The sequence below is a fragment of the Vicugna pacos genome, chromosome 4 (genome assembly GCF_048564905.1).
Source record: "Vicugna pacos chromosome 4, VicPac4, whole genome shotgun sequence".
Lineage (NCBI taxonomy): Eukaryota > Metazoa > Chordata > Mammalia > Artiodactyla > Camelidae > Vicugna > Vicugna pacos.
In genome coordinates, this window is record NC_132990.1 from 68,088,030 (window position 1) to 68,105,819 (window position 17,790).

At 52.8% G+C, this 17,790-nt stretch overlaps 1 protein-coding gene and 1 long non-coding RNA gene across 13 annotated transcripts in view; one reads left to right on the plus strand and one right to left on the minus strand.

Annotated features, from left to right (window-relative positions):
• Nucleotides 1-17,790, plus strand: part of DAB2IP (DAB2 interacting protein) — a 190,099-nt gene that overhangs the window by 62,422 nt on the left and 109,887 nt on the right. For 2 of the 11 annotated variants that reach the window (XM_072960052.1, XM_072960053.1), the window contains exon 1: nucleotides 4,085-4,339. The exons of 7 other annotated variants lie outside the window; for them this stretch is intronic. In XM_072960052.1, the coding sequence (XP_072816153.1) occupies nucleotides 4,216-4,339 (124 nt within the window). In that variant the 5' untranslated portion in view covers nucleotides 4,085-4,215. Of the gene's footprint in view, nucleotides 1-4,084; nucleotides 4,340-17,790 lie in introns of those variants that run through there. 2 more of the 11 variants (XM_072960046.1, XM_072960050.1) reach the window with 2 other exon arrangements.
• Nucleotides 153-2,568, minus strand: LOC140695900 (uncharacterized). 2 transcript variants are annotated; one of them, XR_012071735.1, is made up of 3 exons: nucleotides 2,298-2,568; nucleotides 1,665-1,819; nucleotides 153-1,011 (listed from the first exon to the last, which is right to left on the minus strand). It is a non-coding gene; the product is annotated as an uncharacterized lncRNA (long non-coding RNA). The 2 variants fall into 2 exon arrangements; XR_012071736.1 differs by lacking the exon at nucleotides 2,298-2,568 and adding an exon at nucleotides 1,923-2,103.

Sequence of the window (17,790 nt, forward strand, 5' to 3'; positions counted from 1 at the left end):
CTGACTCCTAGTGCAAGCTGTGTGACCTTAGGGAACTCACTTACCCTCTCTGTGCCACCTGTATTTTCTGTAAAATGAACGTGGTGACCATTTGGCTTGTAAATTAAATGAGATAAATGTGCATAGATGCTGAGGACAGGATCTGGCACACATTGAATGCTGAACACAGTTTATTGCTATTAAATCCAAAATTCACCCTCTGACAAGTCTTTCGAGGCCAAAGCTTGTACCCTCCATAGGTTAGAAGTCTTAGACCCTGTGGTCCCCTCCAGGCATGAGCATCGCTCCTCCGGGAGTGGAGTCTAGTGTTAGATAATGTTGGTTGTGGCTGTCATTTTCCTCCTGCACAAAATGACCCCTCAGGAAAGGCCGGGCCCTTCTTCTTTGCTCAGATGAAGAAATGGGTGATCTGTCCTTACACTGGAGGAAAAACTATCCTAGATGGGCAATTTAAGGCTTTTCAAGGGTAATTCTGCCTGTATGCTTTTTTTTTGCTCCTTCCTCACTGACTATAAACTTAACACCCCAGTAAGATGTGAGGCTGCACTGGGCTGGCCCCCTCCCTGCTGACCCACCCCGGGCCCTGCCTTTGGTTTATCTGGACTTCCTGCCCAGCGGGGTGTAATTCTTCTTCAGACCCCAGGATGCTGATGGTCCTCTCCCTGGAGGGAAATCCTTTGGGCCCATCCCTCCCTGGTCCTCTCCTGTGTCCTCCTTATTCAAACCTGACTGGTGAGGTGTGGCGGGGGTGGGGAGTGTCTCTCCTGGGGACTCTGGCTTCCTTAATGAAGTGATGTTTGAGCCGGGTCCTGAGGGCTAAGAACTTCACCAGGTGGGTGCAGATGGAAGAGGTTCATGGCAGCCACCTGACCATCAAGGCAAAGGCCAGAGCCTTTGAAGGCTGACAGCAGATAGATCAGAGTGCAGGAGTAGGTGGGGCTGCAGAGAGAGCTGGCTGCTTTGTGACAGAGCTTGGTCCTTTTTGGTACTTTGCACGTTCACCTTTAGGGGCTTTTGAGGGGTGGTGAAGGTTGATTTCCCCAGTCCCCAAGCCCCTGCCTGGCACTTACTAAACAGGCAGATTTCCAATCCCCACCCAGACCCATTAAATCAAGAGCCTTGAAGGAACACCAGAAATATGCATGTTTAAGGAGCTGGGGCCATTTGGAGGCTCACGGGCATGGAGGCTACAGTCTTGACTCCCACCCAAAGCAGCATGTGGGGAGGTGGGAGCTGGGTCTATTCAGGAGACCCTCTGCCAACAAGGCCACGGACTGGACTGCTAGCCCTGCAGGGCCCCGGGCTTGCAGATCAGCAGGGCCTGGGGAGCCTTTTCTGGCGGGGCCTCCCCTTGGAGGGGATCTGTCGGAGGAAGTGGTGGTGGTGGTGGTGGCGGGGCAGGGTTATTTTCAGGTGCCCCTCCTTCAGTCAAGGCAGTCTCCGGAAGAGGGGCTGCTTCTGTTTGAAGGGAGGAGGCCACAGGGGCAGCAGGAGGGGGTGGGTGGCTTGCTCTGCAGCAGGATTGATTCCAGATGCTCTGCTGGGCGTGCAGGGAGCAGCCTTTGTCTGCCTGCCCATCCCGGGGGGTCCTGGACCTCCTCTCCTACCTCCCATTCTGCCCCTTTCCTACTCAGTACCCTAGCTGGTATCTACTCAGTACCCACCTGAGGCCCGCGGAGATGTTCAGCTTGAGTGGTTGGCAACACCCACTCCATCCCAAGACCAGAAATGCAAAAGCTGCTTCTTCATTACCTGACCCTCCTCCGTCCACAAGGCAGATAGTTTGGGAGTCTGTAACTTCTCCCTGTAGGTGGGGAAACTGAGGCACAGAGAAAGACTTGAGAAGCCCAAGTATAAGCAGAATCTATGCCAGACCTTTGAGCCCAACTGTGTTTACAGATGAGATCCCAGGTCCTACATACGCTCATCTAGATCTGCTGATGGAGGCGCCCCAAGCCAAGACCACTTGTCCTAGCCTTCATCAGTCTGATCACTCGATCCGTCTCTCATTCCCTTCAGGGAGGGCTAGAACTTGGCTGATCAGGGAATTCCTGTTTTGGGGAGGAAACTGGCTCAGATGAAGTCTAGGCCCCGGGAATAGGACTCTTGTCCCCACCCTGAGCTGGATTTCCTAGGAGTCCTGTCTCCCCAAACTGGAGGATCTGACTTCCTTGGTTATTCATTCTGGAAGTGCCAAGTTGTGGGCAGGTGGCTGAGAGAGCCCAGGCTGAGTGGGGAGGCTCCCAGCTGGGTCCCGATGTCCCGGAGGAGGCTGGCTGGGAAGCCTCACAGCTTGCCTGTAGGTGGAGGGATTGGGTACTGCTCTTCCCAGGGGCCCTTGAGTTTGTAAAAGAGGCTCCCGTGATGTCTGCTGTTGAAAACGAGCTAGAGCAGTGTTTAAACCAAAGGAGGCTAATGGGGTCCTTGCAGGCCTTGTGGTTTTCCATCTTCCCCAGGGATTGGCCAGAGCGCTGGGGAGAGGGGCCAGGGGAGTCGATAGCTTCTGACAACCCAGACTGGGTTTGGAGGAGCAACACCCCTTCTGCCCCTCCCCCCTGGTCTTGGGAAGGCGCCTGGCTTCCAGCTGTGATCCAGGCTTCTGCTGACCTGGGGGCCCCACCCCTAATGGAGGGAAGCGAGAGAAGGGGACCCCTTTGTGAGGTGTAAAACCTGGTCTGGATTCCTGCCCAGACTGCCCCGCCCCCTTCAGGGCCCCCTTTATTCAGCTGTGCGGGAGGCGGACACCCAGACTCCCTCAGGCCCCATCTGTAACTCTCCCACCAACAGACCCCTCAGACTGCTTGTCCAGAGCCCTGCTTAAGGCCCTTTGTCTCTGCCGTGGAGGCAAGTCAGACCTCCCTGCCAGGGCCTCAGTTTCCCCTTCTGTACCTGAGCAGATGGAACTCAGGCAGGTGGTTGTCTGAATAATTTGAGAGATAGATGCTGCTGCAGGGGCAAGGGAGGGGAGAGAGAGACTCAGCCAGGGTGGTCAGGGAAGGCTAGAGGAGGTGGGCCCTAGAACGAAGGGCTTTGACCAGGCAGGAAAAAGTCAGTGAGAGGGCAGTCCTGCTAGGAGTAGAGCCAAGAGGAGTGAGAAGTAGGGGAGCAGTGGAGGTGAGGCTAGGGGATGGTTTGATTGGGGCTAGATTGCTGAAGCCTTAAATACCAAAGAAGTTTCTGTAGACTTGTTGCTTTTGGACTCTGGGGAGCCATGGAAGGTTCTTGAGCAGGGGAGGGTGCATGACTTAGAGAAAGCTTTCAGCAGGATGCAATAGAGGGAGCTGGCATCCTCCTTTCTCCAGCCTCATCTTCCTGTCTGTACAGTGGGGTAGGGGTAGTTCTGCCCTGCAGGCAGCCCTGCCAGAGCAGCTGTAAGTGCCCAGCGCCAAGGAAGACCTCACAGCATCTGTGGTGTTTCATCTGGGGGAGGATCTGGATCAAAGCGGCAAAATGTTCAGATTTGGCAAAGCCCCAAGGGATACATAGGTGTTCATTATGTTCTCACAGCATTTTATGCGCTTGAAATATACACCCTAATTGTAAATATAGGAAAATAATACATGTATCAGATGGGTTTAAAGAACAGATAAGTATCTCGCGTAAAAGTTAAGTCCTTTCTACCTGGCTAGGGTAGGGGGCGTGCCGGGCGGTGTGTTTGTGGGTGGAGACTCAGCCCAGTGAGCGTGGGGCAGACACGCGCCCTGTGGCATCGGCCTCATTTGGACCCTAATTGAAAGTGACCCGGTCGGGAGCCTGCTCCCCTGGCGTGCGCCCTGCCCGGTGCCGGGTAGGGCGCACACGCGGGTGTGCACCGTCTACACCCGCCGGCGGGGTGGGGCGAGGCTTTCTCCCAGAGGTCAGGCACAGGGGGCTAAGGGGGGTGACCCTCCTGAGGACCGGCCTGGGGTCCTGGGCACTCCGGCCCGCCTCGCCCCGTCGACTCCAGGCCGGGATTTCTCCCGCACTGACTTTCCGGGCCGGTGCCAGCCCGGCCTCCCGGTCCCCGGCCCCCGCGGCGGGGCCGGCTGCTCCGGGGAGGGCGGAGGGCGGGAGCAGGAGGAGGAGTTTGAGCGACTTTGTGGGGCAGCCTTGGCCTCGGCGGCGGCCGCAGCGGCGCGCGGGAGAACACGGGGACGCCCGCCGGGTCGGCCGGAGCGGGCGATGGGGCCCGTGTGAGCGCGCCCAGGCCCGGCCCGGTGCCCGGCGGGCGGCAGCATGTCCGCGGGCGGCGGCGCCAGGAAGAGCACCGGGAGGCCCTCCTACTACTACCGGCTGCTCAGGCGGCCCCGGCTGCAGCGACAGAGGAGCCGCTCCCGCAGCCGGACCCGGCCCGCCAGGGGTAGGCGCCACCCCGACCCCTGACCCCAGGCCCTCCCTGCCGCCCTGTCACCTCCTGATGCCCTGGGATGTCAGGGACCCTGGCTCCTCCTGCTGTCTTTTTACCCAGGACTGTCTCATCCTCCCCTTCTGGTCGCTCCTTAATTACTGTGTCTGCTGCATTCGTGCTCCCCCCCCCCCCCCCGCTTCGTCCCCATGCTCCCCACCCTGGTGGGGAAACTGAGGTTTTGGTGTTTCCCCTTGCCCTGGGCAGGGAAAGGGGAGATAGAAGTTCAGCATCTCATTCTTCTACCTCTCAGTTTCGACCCCACCCCACTGTGCCTCAGTTTACCCAGCAGCGGAGCAATCAGGTCACCCGAGTGGATCTGGCTTTTGCTCACCTTGTCTGCGCTGTCCTGGCCTCTCAGCTTACCCTCCCCCACACCCTCTTCTCTCTCGGGGACTTAACAGACTCCCTCACCTCTTGGATGGAGGGACATGTGGGTGGGTATCAGGGCTCTGTCCCAGGGGTCCTATCCCAGGGGTCCTTGGCTCCAAAAGAGCCATGGCTTGTAACATCTGTCCAAGACCTCTCGGAGTGGGTGGGCTCCACCTCCTTTGAAAGGAGTTTCTCTCTCTTAAGCTCAAGAGGCAGAACCTGGAGGGGGAGGTGCGAGCAGCATTTTCTTTTTCCAGTAACAGGATCCTCAGCTGGAAAGCCTGTGATCCAGGGGGCTGCCTTCTGGGCAGGGTGGGGGCCAGGACTTCCTTCCCTGGCTGGGTAGGAGGGAGGGGGGAGGCCTCCTGGAAGGAGGAGGCCTTCGAAGGGACCCGGGGAGGCTGGAGTCCCTGGCAAAGGTTCAGACCCACTGAGGTGTCCACTGATGGGAGGAAGAAGGAGGGGGTGGGGAGCGCCTAGAGGGGACCTGGGCTGAGTTTGTACCATCAGCTTACTTGGGAATCGGGAAGGCTGGCCCGCTGCCCAGCCTGACCCAGAAGGGTTTGAGCAAATCTGTGTTTGGGATCTAGTCAAATACCCACCCCTCTGGGCACTGGTTGTGTGGTCCAGGCCCTGTATGTTGTCAGTCTTCTCATCAGTCTGAGGATAAATGAAGTGGACAGGCAGTAAATGTTCATTTGCTCCCCAAGAATGGGGCAGACTTTTCCCACAGTCAGGGCCGAACAACAATGTACAGAGCTTCCTCAGGAAGTCGTGAGTTCCTGAGTAGTGAGTTCCCCGTGTTTGGAAGGGTTCAAGCTGAGACTGGGAGTATACATGTGTGTACTGGGAGTTTAGTCTAAGAGGATCTCTCAAAGCCTTTGATCCCCTCCCTTTTGCCTTCCTTGAAGAGGCCTCTGGCCGCTTCCTCCCTCCAGGCTTGGCCAGGGTGGCCAGAGATCTTAGTTCAAGCACTGTGACTTTGGGCAAGTCTCTTCCCTTTAGTGAGTCTCAGTTTCTTGAGCTGTAAAAAGGGGCTAGTAGTAAGTGGAAGATTGTGTGAGGAAATGGGTTCTGGTTGTGGGAAATAGAAACCGTACAGAGGCCCAATAACACTCGGACCACTGTGAGTCCTTCTGCATGCACACCACCCCTGCTCAGTGCCCTGCGTGACCTTTCCTTCAGCCCAGTTCTACCCCTGCCTGACTGGAAGTCCCCAGGCAGCTGGGCAGGAGATAATCAATAAGTCTGGCCGTTGCCTGAAACCTAGCTCCCAGTCCCGCCTATTCAGGATCCCCTGCTTTGTGTTCCAGCCTTGAAAAGGCATCCAACCTGCAGGGAGAGGGGAGGAAACTGTCCCTGAACAGAAGTTATATCTGGGGAAATCAGGGAGAGCTTCACAGAGTAGGTGACATTTGGACTGGGTCTCACTAGAGAATAGAATTTCCCTTGGCAGAGAGAGTGGTTGAATCAGATCTGAGCTCGAGCCCCAGCTCTGCACAAAACCATCCCTTGGCCAGTTACCTCTCTAAGCCTCAGTGGCCTTTAATGGTAAGTCGGAGTAGTGATGGCAGGCGTTTTTAAGGAATGAGAGCAAACGCATGGAAAGCTGGAAGCCTGTGCTGCCTGGGACTCGAGGCACAGTTGAGTGTGAGCTCTCGATGTTCTTACTCTGGATGGAGCAGCAACCTGTGCAAAGACGGAGGAGGAAAGCACCATGGGTGTTGTGGACAGAGGGGAGGGCGCTGGTGGAGGGGAACAGCGGGGAGCACTAGTTTGGGCCTGATAAAGGCCTTGAGTGATGGAGAGTCCTGGGTAGAGGGTGAGAGCAGCCTGGCAGGGTGAGAGGTGGAGACTGGAGGCCCCTGGCCCAGCTGGGTAGGGGTCAGCTAGAGCAGCTACTGACCTCCCTCCACTAACCCCCCAGATCCCTGACTGCCTCCAGGACCACCCCTCCTCCTGAGGGCAGCACCCCCACCCAGGTGGTAACTCATGCTGGAGGAGCCACACCGTGGCCTTGAGCTTGACCCTTCTGCCCTCAGGCCTCAGGCCTCAGTCTCCCCATCTGCATGGGGACTTGGTCCCATGGAGTGACAGCATCAGGCCCCTGAGGAGTCAGTGGTACCCAGCACCCCAGCCCTGATGGGGCCCTTGCTCCACACCTATTCTGGCCTCTGCCACTAGCAAGGACAATGACCGAGAAATCAGGAGTGGGTGTGTTCAGAAACAGGAAAGTGCAGGGAACAGTTGGCTGGTGGCAGGGAAAGGGTTGTGACCAGACTGCCACCTCTGAGGAAGCTCCCTGCCTACTGCCCCCACTGTCCCTCTGGGGTGGGGGAGGGGACTAGCTGCAGACTTGAAAGTAAGACTTTGTTCCTGACAGGGCTGCCAGTGAGGGACAGTGTCTGCACCCTCCCAGGTGTGACCAAAGTGGGGCACTAAGAAAGTCTCCTCCCTTCTCTGGGCCCTGATTTCTCCATCTGGAGAATGGGCAGAGTGAACCTGTTGGTGATGGCGTGGGGAGGGGGAAAGAAGCTTGACGACTGCCAGAGGCAGAGTGGAAACAGTGCGTTTTGGATGGCAAGGGTCATCTGGCCATTTTACATTGTGCCTTGTAACTCTGAGTCCGCTTGAAGACTGGGCATGGCCCGTAGATTTGAGGGAGTCCTGTTCCTAAAAGTGTGTCACCAGCCAGGGTACTTTACCACCTGCCCCCACCAAGATCAAGAAAAGCTTTGTCTGTCTGATTTACCTGTACCCCAGGGCTGCTGGGGAAATGCAAGTTTTCTTCTCACCCCGGATAAAGTTTGCTCATCTATTCAACTAGCAAACACGTCTTGAGCACCTACTGTGCGGTGGGTGTAGGGGCACATGGAGGTGAATTCCACAGGCTCCCTGCTCCCACCAAACCCCCAGAGGGTTGGGGAGGCTGGCTTGTTGAGCTGCACTGGGGCACAGGCCCCTTTATGGGGTCCAGAGCAGTGGTTAGTGGGAAACAGGCTCTAGTCCCAGCTCAGCCACAAGCTGGTTGTGTGACTCCAGGCACATCCCAGGGCCTCAGTTTCCCCATCTGTCAACTGGGGCTGATCCTGTCCTGCTGCCTCACATGTCAGGAGACCTCTTGGAATTCCTATCCCCCTACTCAGGAGAGGTTTTTCTTCTTTTCTTTGTGTCTTCTGAGTTTTTCTAGGGGTCCAGCCACATGCCTGGCCCTGCCTGGGTGCTGGGGACTTGGCAGATGTTTTTGAGATGATCAGTTCCTTCTCATGCCCACACATACTCCACTGCATGGGCCTGTGTCTTGGCTGCGACGTGGCCCCCTCCTGTCCACCTGGGTGTCTTTTCTTTCAGGGTATGCTGGAGTCCGTGTGAGGGCTCCCAGGATCGCCCCAGCATACTTTGAGGAATGCAGGCAGCCTCACTACAGGGGCCCAGCAGGGCTGGGGCTGACCTCCAGAAGTGGTGGTCCCCTCCAGGGCTTAGAACTTGGCAACTGAGTGACTCCACCTCTGGCGTCCAGCTGGGGACACTGCAGCACCGAGGGGGCGCCTTCACAGAGCGGGATATGGAACCCAGGGCTTCTGGTCCCCAGGAAGATGGCAACAGGTTTGGGGAGGGTGCTGGTGTGACACAGCTGCTTCCTAACTGGGAGCAGTGGTTAGGGAAGGGCCTGTGTGCTCCCAAAGGAAAGGGCAGGGGCTGAGACCTCTCCACGGGGACCCTGGCTTCAGTGAGATCTGCTGAGAGGCCCATGGGCAGCAGCTCAGACCCCGGGGGGCTGGACGAGCGTGAGAACAGCCCTGAGGATGGGGGCTGGTTGTACCTTGTGGTTCCCCCCAGTCTTTAAATGTCCCTTCTAGGGCCCAAGGCCTGGTTCTCTGCCGCCAACTTAGATGAGACCTGTGACACTGTACATCTACCATTTTCTGCCTTTTTTTCCCTCTTTGTTCCTGCTGAGACACAATCTCTCCTTCGGGGATTGGGTCCAGCTTCTCCAGGCCCTCCTCGCTTTTCCATCTCAGGTCCTGGGAGGTTCACTCCTTCTCATGGTATGTCATAAAGTTAAAATGACTTCTGTCTCTGAGTTGCTCAGTGCCCGGCAGTGAGTTCAACTGTATTTGCCATATCTCCTTTAATGTTCGTGACGATGCTGTGAGAGGGATACTGGCATTATTCTCATTTTCTAGGTGAGGAGACTGTGTTCCAGAGAGTGGGAGCCTTGTCCCACATCACACAGCTCGGAAACGGTGGAGCCCAGCTCTGCCCTGCCCCCCACTTCTGAGCTTGTGAATGAACGTACCACCTCGCTGTGCCGTGGGCAGGCAGATCTTTCTGAGCTTAAGCCTTGGCTTTGATAAGCCCACCTCCTCCTCTTCTCTGATTTGCACAGTCAACGACTCTACTGAGTGTTCACAGCCATCTGCTCCCACAATCTTGGCCATAATTCAGGAAGGAGGCAGGGGAATGACCCCACTGGCATCAGTGCGGGGGGCGGGGGACCCAGTTGGCCTCCCCTGCTTGGCGCCTCTGCCTGCCTGGGATGACTCAGGAGATCTCCCAGATCCAGTCTCTTCCCACGACCCCCACCCCATCCTGCTCCCATTCATGTCTGCCAGCCGTGTCCTTTCCCTGGGTAGGTCACAGGTCTTAGAACCTCAGCCCTGTTTTTCCACCAAGTTCCTTTGTGCTGAGGGTTCAGTGTCCCCTGATTTGAGGTCCCTGGAGATGGGCAGACAGCTTGAGGGCCTGCTTTCCAGAGCTATCTAGGTCCTTGAGCGGGGCCAGAGGTCCCAGTTCATCTGCTGGAAAGTTAGCCACTTTGTCTTTGTGTTTCTGGTCAATTCTCACCACCTTTAATAATAAGGGAGATAATAGCTTCCTTTTACCCAGCTGAACGTGCGCCAGGCCCTGTGCCCAGGGCGTCTTACTGTCCAACCCTCCTAGGAGGTAGGGGTCATTACCGTCACTTCCCTTTGCCAGCAGAGGAAACCGAGCTCAGGGTGTGAAGTAAGAGGCAAGGTTCGAATGGAGGTCACTGGACTCCAAAGCTCATGCTAAGAACACGCTGCAAAGCCCCGTGCTTCTTGCTTTTCGCTGGTGCAGTTCAGAGAGGAATGCAATGTGGCCTCGGTGGGTCAGGTCTAGAGCTCTGATTCCCCAGGTGGTCTATCTCTGTGCTCCTGAGACCTGGTCGCTCAGGGACTGGCTCCCAGCCTGCTTTGCTCGGGTGCTGATGCGGGAGGTTGGCGGGCTTGATCCTTGTGGTTTCTTGCAGCTCCAGCCCTGGGAGCTAACTGTTCCCCTTGACAGCTGAGGCCCACGGAGCAAGGCCACTTGCCCAAGGTCAGGTACAGACGTTAATGAGAGACCCAGGTCTGGAATCCACACCCCTTCGCGTCCCCTTTAGCGTCAATTTTGTTTGTTGCTCGTCCTAAGATTAGCCCAGACAGGGACACGAAGGCAGCTGGGCTCCTAGTTGGGTCCTCTGGGCGGGAGGGCAAAGGAGTTGAATCCCCGTGCACCTTGACACAAACGTGCTCACATCCCAGACCGCATACGTGTTTTGCTTCGAGATGACATGAAGCCTTTTGGACTATTTTTAAAAGAAAAGTAATGGCTACAATATTTCCCCTGCACCTTCCTCTTGAGGCCACTTGGTTAAATGTCAGGAAAGGGAGAGTATTTCCTGGTCAGGAACATTCTCGGGGCTTGCTGGGAGCTGAAGTTTTGTTTTCTGTTAAGTAGGTGTTTGGGGAGTCAGTTCCCGGTCCTCCCCCGCCCCCGCCCCTCCCCCCTCCCGCCATTTCCCTGGGAGGGTTGTGTTTGACAATTGCTGGGAGGAGGGATTTGAGAGGGAACAGCCCAGATGCCCACGTGCGGAGTGGCAGGGTGGTTATTTTTAGCCATCCTGATCCAGTAGAGGCATTTCAGCGTTTGTTCAATATTTAATTATCCATCTGAAATTGGCCCACGTGGCCTTGAGTTTGGAAGCGGCTCTCTGTGCTGTGATTTCCTCTGATTGCATAAATAAGGAAGCGAGGGGAATCTCAATCGCCCTCCAAATAATACTAATGAAAAAAAAGAGAGTAGACTCAGTTCTCAGAAAAGATAGTCTTGGTTCCACAGTCTAGACTGGCCACCTGTACGTTAGCAGAAAAGATGGGCCCGTGAGGATGTCTGTCACATGCCTGGAAATGCAGCCGCGTCGGTCTGTGAATCCCACACTCCACGGCTGCCTGCATTTTATTTGGGATCGGTTCCCCCCTTCGCCAGGTTCCTGTGTTGACTTTGACAGCTGCCAGGTACCCGAGAGGAGGTTTGGGGATTTGGCTTTTGGAAGTCTTGTTAGCTTTTATTTCCCTCCTCTCTTCTCCCTGACAGACAGGAGAGCACTGTCGGCATCTGGGCTGTGTTATTTCTTTTTTCTCGGCCCTTAGAGGTGATGTGTTGACACGGCCTGTGAAATGGAGAAGGCAGAGCTCGGAGAGGAAGATGTGGGGCTGTGAGGCCCCGCTCCCTCCCCAAGCCTCTGGTGGATGCGGGGACAGCGGGGAGAGGGAGGGTGGCCCCAGAGGGAGCTGGGCCACCAGGGATGGGGCTCTTTTTGGTGTCCTGCTTGGCTTGGGGGTTTGTCGAACTTGGATTGAGAGACTGGAAACCAATAAATTGGCAATCTGGGATAGTCTTATGGAAAAGTGGTTTTCTATCCTTTTACACCTCTCTGCTGGGGATGGAGTTTGGCTCAAGAGTGTGGCTGGGGTGGGGGGGAGTCCTCCTGAATGCACCATAAAGGCTGTGTGACCTCAGACAAATCACTAAACATCTCTGGGCTAAGAAGCACTTTGAACAGATAGATGCAGAACAGCATAGGGTTTCATTATAGGCTGTGTGACTTGTCGTTATCTGCTCATCCAAATCCTGAGGGGTTAATTGCAGCTCTATTAGGGCTGATCTAGAAATGAAGTGTGATGCCTGTGGGATTGGAACCATCCAGATGGTTCCTTGGCATTCCCTTCCCCCAGAGGCTGCTACAAGTGTGACTGGTACTTGTTCAGAGCAGCAGAGCTTTAGTGAGCCACCTACTGTTTGCAAGCCCTGTGCCAGGGGCTGCCGTGGAGGATACAGTCAGCCCCCACCCTCAGGATGCTGAGGGGAAGGGAGTCCTATAAGCGGGTTAGCAGATGGTGTGACTGGAAGGGTAGGCAGGGCCTTGGATGGTGAGCCAACAGGGTGGAACTCCCTGTGCAGGCCACGGGGAATCAGAGGGAGGATTTTAAAAATAACAGTGGTTCTAATAACACCTACTTCCATTTTGGGGCACTTACACAGTGCCAGGCACGCTTCTAAGTCCTCTACATGCATCCTTTCATTAAGTTCTCATGCTCACAGATGATTTTATGAGTTCCATTTTGCAGATGAGAAAACTGAGGCTCAGACTGGTTAAGTGACATGCTCGGCACTGCCCAGCTACTGAGCAGCAGAGTCCAGGGTGTTTAACTCTCACTTACCAGAGCTGCGATTTAGGAAAATGATTTTGAACAACCAGAAAACTAGACTGACATGGTACAAGGAGAAGGGGAGAAGGGAAAAGTGGGTACCAGTGAGTGGAGGTGACCATGTTGGCATCCTGGTGCAAGAGGCAATGGTAGGGTCTGAGTTGGGAGAGAGTGGTCAGGGGTCGTCCTTAAAGCGAGACGGGTGGGAGCTGGTGGTGAGATAAGCCCTTGGGAAGACCTAGGCAGGTGAGGAGGGCTTGGGATGGGAAGAGGGCCAGCAGAGCTGTGGGCATGGCTAACAGGCCTGCTCTGGTTCTTGATGCTTTGGGGGTGGGGGTGACACCAGATTGGGTGGGGGGATCTGGGGGGAGCAGCTTCCAGAGAGTGGTGGGAAAGGTCCTGGAGGTGGCAGGAGGTCCAACAGTTGGGTGGTAAGCAGAACTAGAGATCGCTGGAGAAGTTTGGTGGATGTGGAGATTTGAGAGAAGCTTGGATTTATAATTAATTGTCTGTGAAGTCACTGTTCCACCTGGTCTAGGAACCTGTTCCAAGCTGCGTGTTTAACAGCAAACAGGTTGGGGGCCTGAGCACCATCCCGCAGCAGCAATAGCCTCTGTGTCCTCCTGGGATGGGACCCTGGGCTTCAGAGGACCCAGGATGCAGCCCTCTGGTTGCACCCTCAGGGGTAGTGCTGTCTGCAGAGGGAGGGGCCAGTTTAAGGAGTAGGGAGCCCTGGGGTGGGGGACTGGGGGCTGGGGCAGCCCTTCATGGGGATGTTACGGAAAAGGCTCATGGGTCACTGATAGTCCCTTATAAGCCAGACCCCTCCATCTCATCTTATTACAAAATACAATGTTTATGTTGATGTTCCCCCTCCTCCCCCCTCCCCCTAGGACTACAAAAGTAATAAAGTAATAAATATCCATTATAGAAGAGAAGAAAATAAAAAGCCACCTTTAGTTCCAGCATCCAGTGATACGCTCTGGGAGCATCTGGGAAGTTATTTCCAGGCTTTTTCCTTTCTTGAATTCTTTTTAAAAATTCTAAAATATTTGAAAGTATAGAAAAGTATTAACAATTATGTTGCAGACACCCATGACCTCACCTCTCAGATTTAACAGATATTAACATTGCTATGATTGCTCCTCTTTTCTTTTCTCTTTCCCTTTTTCTTAGAAGTCTAAAGATTCAGGTACAGCAGGGGTCGGCAAAGTACGGCCCATGGGCCAAATCCAGGCCTCTACCTGGTTTTGTATGATTTTGTGTGATTTGTATGCGAGCTAAGGGTAGCAGTTACATTTTTCAATAGTTGAAAGAAAAATCAAAAGAGGAATAATGTTTTATAATGTGAAAATGATATGAAATTCAAAGTTCTGTGTCCATAAGTAAAGTTCATGGGATCACAGCCTCGCCTATTCATTTACAATATTGTCTGTGGCTCTTTCCATGTTACAGTGGCAAAGTAGAGCAGTTAAGAGAAGCTAAAATATTTGTTCTCTGGCCCTTTATGAAAAAAAAAATGTGCTGACCTGGGAGACAGAACTGAAACCTCCTCCACTCTTGCCAGGGACAACCAGCCTCCTGCAAGCGGGGTACGTCCTGCCCACACGTGCTTTTATGCTTTTACTACATTTGCAAATGCTTCAAAATGTGTAGTATCGCCTAGTGTGTTTCAAAAATGGGTCTAGAGAAACAGCACGCGGTGGAGAGGAGCAAACACGTGTCTCCACGCCGGGACCTCCTTACTATCCTGATTCCAGCAGCACAGAGTAAAAGCTAGCTCTCTGCCGGACCTGCGACAGGCCCTGCGGCTACAGAGCGAAGAGTCACAAGAGAAAGCTCAGGAATAAAAACAGAGGAGGTGACACTGCTGGCTGAAGTTCCTAGAAATCCTCAGAAAGCAAAGGAGCAGAAAGAGACTCAGGGGCAAGAGAAATCTTGAGGCCACTTAAGTAACCCTTAGAGTGACAGGGAAATCCAGAGTGTTTGGAAGGCTGGGATGCTTTGAAAGTGAGGTGCGTGGGAGGATGAGGAGTAGGAAGGATGGGCTGTCCCAGGCAGTTGTTAAGGGGCTCAAGCAGTGGGGCATAAAGGAGAGCTGGTGATGGTGTCTCTGGATGCTGAAAGTTTGCAGCCCTTACGCTGGACTGTCATTCATGAGGCCAGCCAGGGGCCAGGGAGCGAACCCTTGCACTGCCCCTTTGGAGAGGCCCTACCCAGGATGCTGGACATGGTTGGGAAGACAGAGCTCTTCCCTCCCACCTCCTAAATACCAGCAGCCTGCCCCCCCCATCCCCTCTGAGGAGCTGCTGTGCCTCACCTCCAATGCTCTGTGTTGAGGATTCCCAGGGTGAGGAGGCGTCCAGGACCCCAGCCCTCCACAGTCATCACCATGCCTCTCTCCCAGCAGACCCCACCCCTGAAATAGTGGGCAACCTCCGCTGACTCTGAACCACATCCTGAGCATGAAGACAACTTGAACTCTGATCCCAATTCCATCTGAGAGACGACAGGCTATCACAGTTCCATAGGCTCGTGACTTCTTCCCTTCCCCACACCCTCTCCCACATCGTGGAAACAAAATGTGACATCCCCCATCTCTTTCTGCCGTTTCGCGGGGCTGGGAGGGAACCTGGGGATGGAGAGAGAGGCCAAGGGCAGGGAGGACATTCAGCCTCCTGGGGGCCTTGGGCCCCGTGTCCTCCCACTTTCCTCTCCCTGGAGGCTCCTCCCCATTCTGGGGCAGCCCTTAGATTCAGAGATCACCAGGCTTCAGTCCTGCCTCCTGCACTTCCTAGCTGTGCGGTCGTGGTCCCTTCAATTGACATTTGTGAATTTCGGTTTCTTCTTGTTAAAAGTTGACGTTGCTGTTTCCTACTTTAGGAGTTAGTTTTAGGATAAAAATACACCTATGGTGCAATCCCTGTCTCTCTGAGATCTGTTTCTACACGTTTCCTGGTAGCCCATTTTTTATTATGTACTGATATCCAGTTGTTCTAGTGCTCAATTTGTTGAAAACACTATCTTTCCACCATCAATTTACCTTCGTACTATTTCTACCCGCCAAAATCAATTGATCACATGTGTGGGACTATTTCTGGACTCTTCATTCTGTTCCATTGATCTGTATGTCTGTCTTTATGCTAATATCACGCTATCTTGATTACTTTAGTTGTATTTCAAGACTGTAAAGTGTGTCTCGAAACCAAGTAATGTAAGTCCTCAAACCTGTTTCTGCTTTCTCCAGATTATTTGGCTATTCGAGGTCTTTGCTTTGCCATCTAAATTTAAAATTGAGCCTGTCGCTGTCTTTAAAATGCCTGCTAGGATTTTGATTAGGATTGCATTGAGTGTATAGATCAGTTTGGGGAGAAATGTTGTCTTAATAAGATTGAATCTTCCCAGTCCGTGAAGATGTTCTGTCTCTCCTTTTATTTAGATTATCTTTAATATCTCTCAGCAATGTTTTTTAGTTATTAGTCTTGTACTTGTTTTGTTACATTTATTCCTAAGTATTTTTGATACTCTTTGTTAACAACTTCTATGAAGGGTGGAACTTTTACCAACCTGGTAGAGTTTCTTGGTTGCCGGCAGAAGACATGAGACTCGTGGGTCCGAGGCACAGGGCTCTATGCCTCATGGCCCGTGACATGAACTTCATGTTTGCCTAGATTTTTTTCCCCCAAGTTTCGAGGGCAGTCAGATGTTTTTGTAGAACATAAAACGATCTGCTCTTTCGTTTTTCCAAAATACAATTTCGTATCCCTTATAAGATCTGATATACAATCTATGGGTCAACTGTTTGTTCCTCAAGTTTAAAATTACACAAAGAGCTGACATTCAGTTTGCTTTAGTATTAAGTCATTGAATTAGAAACTTGGAGATAATTTAAAATTCGAATTCCAAGTTGTCAAATAGAGAAAGGTAAAGAGAGTTTTAAAGGTCTATGTAAAAAAAAAAAAAACTCAGTATGTACACACTTAAAACTTTATGCCCCTTTTAATTTGTTGGAAAACTATAAGCCTGGTATATCATAGAGCCATGTTCTAATTTAATTATATAGTTTTTAAACAATACTGCAGACCATTTAAGTCCTGGAGTGGAATTTGGGGAAAAAAAAAGAAATTGTTTATATTTTCTGAATGAAATGAAAAATAGGATGAATTTAATTCTACACCTGAATATCTAGGTTTCTATAATCATGGTTCCCTTTGGAGTGCTACCATTAGAACTTAAATATCCCAAAGAAATATTATCAATGTGATTGGTATCTATACTAAGGCTAAATACACAGGGTATGCAGTAACTATTGAAAGGTGAAACATTCTCCATGTACAGATGTGAAAATATCTCTAAATTACATTATAAAAATAAAATAACCAAGAAAGGAGCCATTTACTTTGGTGAGTTTTGAACGCTTCACATATGTCGATTGACAGCAGATGCACTGTGGAGAGAGAGATGCTGACATTGTATGTGGTGATGAATATGATATTTCTAAAAGGAAACTCTTCTTTTAAGGCAGCTGTAGATTTGGAAAAGGAGAGGCGAGAGGCCTTGAGGGTCCACAGTCCTGGATCAGCCAGTGTTCTGATGTCACCATCCCCTCCATCTTCCCTCGAATAAGTTGAGCCTTGATCGGTGGGTGTATTGGCTTCCTGTTGCTGCTGGAACAAATTACCTCAAATGTAGTGTCTTAGAACACACAGACATCTTATCTTACAGTTCTGGAGGTCAGAAATCTGAGATTTGTTGATCTGTTACCCTGGGCTAGAACCAACGTGTCAGCAGGACTGAATTCTTCCTTGAGACTCACGGGGAGAATCAATTTCCTTGCCTTTTCCAGGTTCTAGAAGCTGCCCGGGTTCCTTGACCCATGGCCCCACAGCACTCCCACCTCTGCTTCCGTCACCACATCCCCTTCCTTGTCTTCTCTGACCCTCCTATCTCCCTCTTACAAGGACTCCTGTGATTACATTGGGCCCTCCCAGGTAATCCAAGATAATCTTCCCATCTGGAGAGACCTTAATCACATCTTCAAAGTCCCTTTTGCCATTGAAGGTAACATATAGGTTCTAGAATCAGGACGTGGGCTCTTTGGGGGCCAGTATTCTGCCTAGCATAGGTGGGTATGGTTTAGTAACCTCTAAGGACCACCTCTCTTCCTCCTCCCAAAGATGGATGGCCAAAGGCTGACAAAGTGTGCAATTAAAGGCAGGAGACCTACTAATTTATCAGTGCAATATTTCGGCAAACTCAGTCTTCATTTGGCTGACTGCTAAGAGCAGATAAGAACAGTACAGAGGTGCTTCACACACACACGCACGCACGCATGCGCACACACACAGAAATGCACAGTGGCATCAGCTGCACTGCTGTGTCTGGAAAGTTCTAGCAATCTGAGGATTCCATGGCCTGCTGCCATGGTGATTTTTCCTTTGGCTCTTCCTGCAGTTCCCCTGGCCAGTGGGGGGCGGGGCAGCAGGATGGGGATGGGACACTGGGTCCCTTGGCACCTTGGCAGCTCCAGGCTTGGGG